Below are 8733 nucleotides of genomic sequence, written 5' to 3' on the forward strand. Positions count from 1 at the left end.
TGAGAAGCACGCAGCATGTGCAGCACAAACAGCCCCAGATGGGTATTGTTTGGATACAGGGAGCAACCTGGCCCTTCCTCCTCTGACCAGATGCTATTGAGCTTACGTAGCACGTGTTTGCAAGATGTCATTGGTCAAGAAGAGCATCTTTTTTTGGCACTTATTTGTGCCAAATATGCTTTTCCTTATTTAAAAAAAAAAAAAAAACCACAACACAAAGACAAAAAGTGGCTTTTGTTTGTATCCCAGTGCACTGAACATGGATACTTTGCAGAGGAAGAGAACATTTATCAGCAAATGAAACACAGACAAGCAAAAGAAAACAGAATACTTTTTATTTTTCATTAACAGAAAAAAAAAAAAAAAGAGAAAAAGACTGGTTGTGTACAAAGTTAAAGATTTATACAAAGTTCCTGAGTTGTAACAACAGTCACAAAGCCAAAATCGCATCTGGCAGCAGAGAGAAAACACAGGAATGATCTCTGACTAATGCAATTCTGATTGTGCTGAGTTTTCAGGCCTGTGCCTATACTAGCCAGGCTTCAGCTCAAACTCTGATGCTGTATGGATTGGCTGCAGGTCACCCCTGTGATTCAACATGCCTTCTGGAAAGTCTGGCTAACCTTTCCCTCGCTAGGAACACAAATCCATTGCAAAAAGCGCCTCGTCCTGCACATGTTATGAAACACAGCTTTGGAAAACGTGTCCTCTGCTCCTTGTGATTTCATGGTGTGGGGCAGAGCACACTGACAGCACTCATGTAAATATATTTTTATACATATTCAAAACAATGCCATGAAAAATTGGTTTTGATGAATATATGTGTTGCAGTGGCTTTAAATTTGGGGGGTTCTCTCTGAAATAGCTCAAAACATTGCCACAGTCAGTATTAAATTTTTCATTATAAAAAAAACCAAAACCAAAACAAGTATTTATTTAAATTGCACACGTGATTCTGAAATGAAACCAGTACAAAAGCTATCAAAATCCCATGATGGAGTGGGAAAAACATCCTTCTGCAGTCCTCAAGAGGAGGCACTTATGGCAGTGTTGTAACCAGGATCATGTCAGAACACCCTCTCTGTGCCCTCACACCCTTCCACTGGCAAGCTCATCCCAAGGAATCCTTGTAAAATGAGTGTGAGTTCAGGGCCCTTAATAACTCTACTTAATAAATGTGCATTCTTCAATTTCTACATAATGTCTGATGGCCGTCAGGATGACATAACCACCTCTCCAACTCACAGTTCTCCTGTTTTAACTACAGCTTTGCCACAGAAGTTAATTAAAACTGCCAGGCAAAGGACCATGCCTTGCAGCACAACCAGCAGGGAGCCAGGAACACCGAGCACCCAAACCCAGCTCTCCCAGTGAGTCACTGCATGGCTTTGGGCAACATAAAATGTCTTTTCTACCCCTTATTTTCTAATTCGTCCTTTGATGAAGCCTTGGGGCTCTGCTGGATCTGTGTTTACTCAATAAAACAAATCTGCAGGCAGGCATTCTGCAAGCACACAGAAATAGGACTAAACATGCAAACCCCTAAGTGGCACATGACTCACTGTTTACACCCAGCCAGAGAAGGAGCCATTAATTAGGGTTAATATTTTAAGCCTTTCGCATCCCAAAGGGCTTCAGACATTTTTATATATGGATTTGACTCAAACCCTGGATAAACACAACTCCCACGACATGGAGTGCTGCACACCACCACAAGAAGTGGCTCCATCCAACAATAGGTCACAGCTATTGTGGCAAGAGAGAGCAGGAGAGGTAGGAGAGGTAGAGATCAACAGCATCAGCCAGGAGCCAGAGGGAATCATACAAACATGGAAACACTTAGGTTGGAAAAGACCTCTGCAATTACTGAGTCCAACCATTAACCCAGCACTGCCAAGGCCACCACTAAGCCATGTCCCCAAGTGCTGCATCCACATGGCTTTTAAATCCCTCCAGGAATGGGGATTTCAACACTGCCCTTCTATGAAGAAATTTGTCCCCCTATCCAATCCTGCCCTCTCCTGGCACAGCTTGGGTCTCCTCTCCTCCTGTCCCTGTTCCCTGGGAGCAGAGCCCGACCCCCCCGGCTGCCCCCTCCTGTCAGGGACTTGTGCAGAGCCACAAGGTCCCCCCTGAGCCTCCTTTGCTCCAGGCTCAGCCCCTTTCCCAGCTCCCTCAGCCACTCCTGGGGCTCCAGACCCTTCCCCAGCTCTGTTCCCTTCCCTGGACACACTCCAGCCCCTCCATGTCCTTCTTGCAGTGAGGGGCCCAAACTGACCCCAGGGTTCAAGGTGCACCCTCAGCAGGGCCAGCAGAGATGTTCATCTGATGTATATGAGCAGCATAACTTGAGTCAGGTAAAATAAATGAAATCTGGACAAAACAACTCCAAAACTAATGGAGGAGGAAGCACAAAACCACCACGAGGCACAGCCACTGCCACAGAGAAATGGAAACCAAGAGGCAGCCATAACCAGGAGGTGTTTTGGTTTGAACCTTTTCATCCATGAAATAAGTGAATGTGTCTCTATGCTGGCACAGAAAGCAAGTAAATCCCTCCTCTGTTCTGTAATCCCCTTCATTTGTGGATGGAAAGTCAGGAATTTGCAGGAAGCACTTTGCAGTTCAATAAACGGATGAAGAGGAGACAAAAGTTCTGAGTTCAATTTGTGTTAACCAGCAACAGATCTCCTTCATGCTTTTTATTTTTAGGTGGGAAAGGCACAGAAGCTGGTATGGAACACTAATTCAGCTGTAAGTGTAACTCTGGCAAAACATGTAACTTTCCCGGGAACTGCATTTCTGTTCTGATTAATGAAACTATTCAACTTTCAGAATATGCTATGGCAAAATAAAAACACCAGCCATGAGCATATGAAAATGTAGGATATCATCTACAATCTAGAAACTGCTTGACAGAGAGCCAAAGAAAATGAAAACCCTAGCTGAATGCATTACAAGCCTCCAAAAGTATTTCATCTATAGTTAGAAAAGCAAAACTGAGTCTCCTTTTCTAAATATGGAGCATGGGAAGCTTGCAGGAAAAAAAATAAAGAAGAAAAGGATGAAGTGTTGTTTTGATATGTCACCAGGTTTTCAATTGCCTGGCAAGACATTGCTGCTCTCCCTTAAAAACAAAATACAAATGAAATTGCAATTAAAATAAAAAAAAAATAAAAATAGTAATTTAAAAATGCTAGCGCTGGGGATGTATGAGTATTTCACTGCATGGGAAGCTGGACCAGCACACTGTCCCCACAGTGACCGCTACTAGGAGCTGAAGAGGGCAGGAAACCACTGCTGCCTAAATTGGTGAATAAACAGGAGTTAAGAGCCAAGCTTTTTACAAGCTATTTCATTTCTATGGGTCCTGAAGGCTTCTGGAAGAAATATGTAGGCTTCCTTGTGCTCTCGAGAGGAAGCAAGGTATTACCCAGTGACAGATTTCAAAGTGAAATAGCATTTTAGAAAAGCCACTTACATCTGGTATCCAAGTAGTTTGTTTTTTCAAAACGTGAGCTATTAAAATATTGATGCATAAACAGGAAAGTTTGCTGTCCTGCCTCCTCCAGTTTGTACACACGGGGGAAAAAGGCAAATCCCCTCTGACCACAAAGACACAGACACTCATTGCCTCAGGAAACCACCAGAGGAACGAGGGCAGGAGGTCTTGTTGATTTAAAAGTGTTAGACTAAGTGTTTATTAGTAAGATGCAGGAGAAACCTTAAGCTGAAGGTTTCAGATGAAGGGCTGAACGGCCACCACAAATTAGGGATGGGTCACAAACCCCCCCGCTGCTGCACCACACAGTGCCAAATCCTGTCTGGGATAAAGAACCAGGAATTGGCCACACTGAGACACAAAAATCTTCAGGACCTGGCATGTCTTCCATGACACAGCTGTGATGTCTCATGGCTGGTTTTTAAGCACGTAGAAAGAACTCCTCAAAATAAAGCCACTCACCGTGCTCCTCCCTTCAGTGCCAAACCACAGACATCATTTTTGTGGACAGAGTTCGATTTCCAGGGGTGAAAAGGGTCTCCAGGCAAAAGCCATCTCCACCTTCCACTACTTTGGGCTTCCAGTCTCCATTTGGGTTGGGTTCTTTTATAATTCTGCCCCCCATTACCCCTGACATTGTCCATTAAACCACCCCGAAATTTCCTGCCCTCCTCCTGGTGTTTATTTTTCAGCAGCTGTATCACACATTCTGATTTAACAAGGTAGTTATTTGCCTTGAGATGAATCCCACCATCCAGCTCTGCCAGCAAAAAAGCATCTGCTCCCTTTGGAGTGTTGTGCAATAGTTTTGATGGGTTTCACACTCGCTGCAGTATCACACGTGCCACGCAGGACAGATTATTTATTTCACCAGTCCCTGCCTATGCTGCCAAAATCCCAATTTTTTCTAGGGAAGTCTTTTATAAATTTTGCATGTTCGTATCCAAATTGCCTGCAACTGCACTGTTCCTTTTTAGTGCTGTAGTCTCCTCCTTGCATTTGGAAGGATATTTAGATTGGATTCATGGCTACCACATTGATTCCAATCTTACTTCCTACTTTCATCACTCCAGCAAACTGCTCTGTGTCACTACAGACATGAGAAACACTGTTGCTCTCTTTTATAGACTGTAAAAACAAGCACGTTTTTAGGATTGGAACAACTGCTCCAAGGTTTCTGTTCCTCATTGACTGCAAGATGTTTTTCCACGGAGAAGAATTTAATCAGGGAAACGGTTCATCCTTACTGGTGCCCAGAGTTTACCACCCTCTTTCATTTCCTATTGCACTCAGCAAAGCCAAATTAGTTCTAGCAATGTCTTTGACCAGATGTTCACACCTTAAAGAAAAACAGCATTCAGGCTGCTGCAAAATCCGAACAGCTTTAGGAATAGCAGCTGGCAGCCTGATCCCATACAGAAGCCCAGCTCTGTTCCTAACCACAGAGCATTCCTCACCCTTCAGATCCTGCCTTAACATGCCACACAAAAAAAGAAGAGAAAAACCCTTCTGCATCTTTGATGTCACCTTCAAATAATTTATTCCGATTAAGGAGCTTTGCCTTTTACTTCAGAAAAATTCTTAGGGATGGTTTACATGCCATATCCAGATTTTTAAAGGGTCATTTGTACCATTCCATTGACTTCCTTAGCCAGCAAATACATTTCAAATTCAACAAATTATTACCCGTGTGATTTTAAAAAGTCCTTTATGCATCTGAATGACTGCAAGGTGTTTCAGTGCAAAAAGGAAAGCTCAAACACTGAACTTGAGGGGGAATATAAAAATGTCCCATAAAAGTTCAGTCTGAGAATCAACTTCTCATCTGTGTTTCCATTTTAACTTCTTTTTGTGAACACATTAAATACTGTGATAATTCTCAAATGCAAAGCAACACCTGTCCTTTGAACAGAGGGGCCTCAGGCCTCACCTTGGACTGGGATTTCCCAGTGCCATGTTACCAGAGCTGGTTGGAAATCTGGATCTCCCATCCCATTAAATTTTTCCCCAAGTCTTCTCAAAATTATCCTGAGCTGCAATGGGAGAGGCCAGCAGGAGAACAACACCCAAGGTACTGGGTTGTACAGCTGATAAGATGCTTCCAAGGGCATGTCAGACCAATTCCAGCCCTGCTGAGCAGTGGTTTCCACCACAAGCAGCTCATCTGGCTGCATTATCTTTTTTCCAAGCTGCTTCCAGTCTTCCAGGTTCTCCCTCCCCACAAGCAGCTTCCCAGGGCAACCTGGAGCCATTTCCTTAGGGTATCAAATAACATTCAACCCCATGTCTGCTCTTTTCCTAAGTCCTCACAACAATCCACCACAACAATTCAATGTCTCCTCTCTGACTGCCACCTCTCTTCTCCGAAGTTCAGCTTCCTGCTGCTCCAAGTCCTCTCCTTCTCACCATGCCTGCTCTCCCCACCATGTTGTGCTTCCGATTTCAAAGCACTTTTCCAGCTGCCCTTCACTCCCTGCCACATCCTGCTCATCCTAATGCTGCCACTGCTCATCCTGGGGATCTTTCCCTTTGCTTTGTTACTGCTTTTGCATATTTTAAGATAAAAATGAGAAAATAAGCGACCCCATGAAAACAGAGAAAAAACAACATGGCAAAAACGTTACTGGTACTGTTCAGTTTTTCTGCCTGGTTGCTGTTAAGAAGCTTTTGCAGAAGAAAAAGGGAAAGCTTTTAAATGATAAAGGTGGCAAGGGAGCAGCAGGAGCACTTCATACCTCGGGTCATCCAAGAGTTCTGCCTTAGGCATCTGACTTAGTCATGAACTCTGGCACAAACACTTCTGACCTCGCTGGGGAATAGGTCTGAACTAAAACAGCACTGCAAGATTTTTGAGTCATGTGTTTCAAATGAAACGTTCTTGCCCATTAAACTTGGAGGTCATTAACTGACAGACCAAACGAGGGGAGCCAACAGCAGCAGCACCCCAAACAGCCACATTCAGCTCATTGCATCTCCATTATGCAGCATTTCCACACAATATTCCACTTGCTACATGTGCAGAACCTCCTGACGGCTGTTCTGCTGTGGCAGGAGGCACAATAACGCTGACAGAGGAACATTTGATATGGAGGAAGAGTATGGATGGGAAGCTGCTCAGAAAACCACTTGCAGAGTAAGCACATCTTGCCAAGCTGGCTTAATTTCCATGTTCCAAGATGCTCCCCAAGATTATTTTCCGTTTTAGTATCTACATCAGTGAGGGACAAATGTATCCTCTAAAAGCAATTTGTGACTTCAATACAGGCACTCAAGACAGAATAGCACAAGCAAAGCACCCCCATTTCTTCTCTGAGGTAAGAGTTGTATCAGACAAAGTGTGTGCAAACCAGCCAGCAAACTGGGCTGTTGTTTTTTATTTTGAGGATGCATAAAGAAGTGCTGTGTAATACTTTCACTACACTGAGAGATGACAAAATTAACCACTACCACCCACAAACTTGGCTTTTAAATATGTGTATCCACCTATATACTCTCTACAACCCAGCCCAGCAAACCCATAGTTTTTCCTTCAAACCTGAAAATCAGCAACAGTTTTTTGGAAAGGAGGATGTTAAACTAGAGGAATAAAACATGTCTTGCTTTAACAACTCACCTGAGAATCTATTTTAATTAGTGCAATGTCTGATTTTTCATCAACGTCTTTAATTTTAGCTTCGTAAGTCTCCCCATTCTTCAGCTCCACCTTCACCCGGTTCTTGTTGGTGACCACGTGGGCGTTGGTCACTATCAGCCCATCTTCAGAGACAATGAACCCCGAACCACTGGCAACAGGAACCTCCCTCTTGGAAAAAGGAAGTCTAAAAGACAAGGGAAATAAAACACTTATTGCTGCAAAAAAGCTGAAAGGTCACAAATCACTCCAAATAACACACAGCCAAAAGGAGTTTGGTGAGTTTTAATGTTTTAAGCTATCTGCTGTTACTCTCATTAAGAAGATAAAGCACACCCATTAGTTTAACTAATTTTTTTTTCCACGACTCTCAAATTGTCCTTAATTCTTAAGCATGACAAATATTTATTATCTCAAAACCTCTTTGCTATTTCATAGCACCAATCAACATTTCTGGCATGCTGGCAGCTGTTTTCAAGAATATAAAAAAAAAAATCAAGACTGGGCATCTTGTTTACTTGCGAAATAATTCAATGTGAACCACAGCAGGAGCGATCTTCTCCACCACATCTGCAATAAAGTTGTATTTGTGCCTCAGGCTGTTCGGATGTTCTTGGCCTGAAATAGAAACAGAGGACATGTCATGAGTTCTTCAAGTGACTGCAGGAGGGTCATTGCAAAACACCTGAATTAAAAAAAGCTCTGAGTGGGTATCTTTCCCTTCCTTAAAAGTCATCTGCAGCATGACCCCTGGCCCTAGATTTCTCTTCTGCCTCTCTGCACAGAGGCAGAGTGATTTATCCTTAGGAAAAGTGATCTGTGAAACCTCCTGGTCTGGAGTGCCATGGGGCAGCATGGGCTCATCCCACTGTGGTGCCCAGGGATGAGGCACTGGCGGAGCACAGAGTTTATTCCCTGTCTGCACCACCCACTCTCCCTTTGTGAAAGGGATTTTGTACTCAGATGCCTCCATTGCTGCTCTCCTTTCCTGGATGGTCTACTTAGCTTGTATGGTCTTCTCAGATTAAACAAACGAGCTCTGTTCCTCTGCCAAAATACGCCTTCTTGGAGGTTTTTGAAGTCTCAGGCTGCTGCATTTGTAAAATGCCGAGGACACCGAGGTCCTGACCCCAGTGCAAGCCCTCAGCAGCTGCTGAGAAAGTTTAACTCTGCTACAAGGTTGGGCTTCCTTTCCCACCAGTGTCCCCACGCTTGACCCAGCAGCCTCTGCCTGGCATCCACACGTGGAAGCACCTTCCACAACTCCACACAACCATACTCAAGGTATCCTTTCCACTGATGCACCCTGAGGTCCATCAGCTCCGTGGAGTGGTGGATCCCACACTGCTTTGGAGTTATCAAGCCACCCCCAGGGCCATAAAATAGATATAACACAGCACATGAGGACAATGGGACCACGAAGCTCTGCATTGCTGGGCAGTGTGTAACAAAAGCTCATGCTCACTGAGTATTCAACAGGACCAGTGGGATTTTCAAAAGCAACTGGATACCCAACTCTTATTGTAGCCAACAGAAAACCTGTCTGCACCAAGAGATGTCTAAAAATCTCTGGGAAAAACTCACAATTCTGGCACAGCTT

At 43.9% G+C, this 8733-nt stretch overlaps 1 protein-coding gene across 1 annotated transcript in view; it reads right to left on the reverse strand.

Annotated features, from left to right (window-relative positions):
• The window catches only part of HTRA1 (HtrA serine peptidase 1), a 16856-nt gene extending 9083 nt beyond the window's left edge, over positions 1 to 7773 (reverse strand). Inside the window, exons 1-2 of the mRNA XM_017746809.1 lie at positions 7652 to 7773; positions 7116 to 7320 (exon numbers count right to left, since the gene is read on the reverse strand). Coding sequence (XP_017602298.1) covers positions 7116 to 7320; positions 7652 to 7773 — 327 coding nt within the window. The remainder of the gene's footprint in view (positions 1 to 7115; positions 7321 to 7651) is intronic.
• Positions 7774 to 8733: the final 960 nt, after the last annotated feature.

Source organism: Corvus brachyrhynchos, unplaced genomic scaffold, assembly GCF_000691975.1.
Source record: "Corvus brachyrhynchos isolate BGI_N302 unplaced genomic scaffold, ASM69197v1 scaffold319, whole genome shotgun sequence".
NCBI classification, from domain to species: Eukaryota; Metazoa; Chordata; class Aves; order Passeriformes; family Corvidae; genus Corvus; species Corvus brachyrhynchos.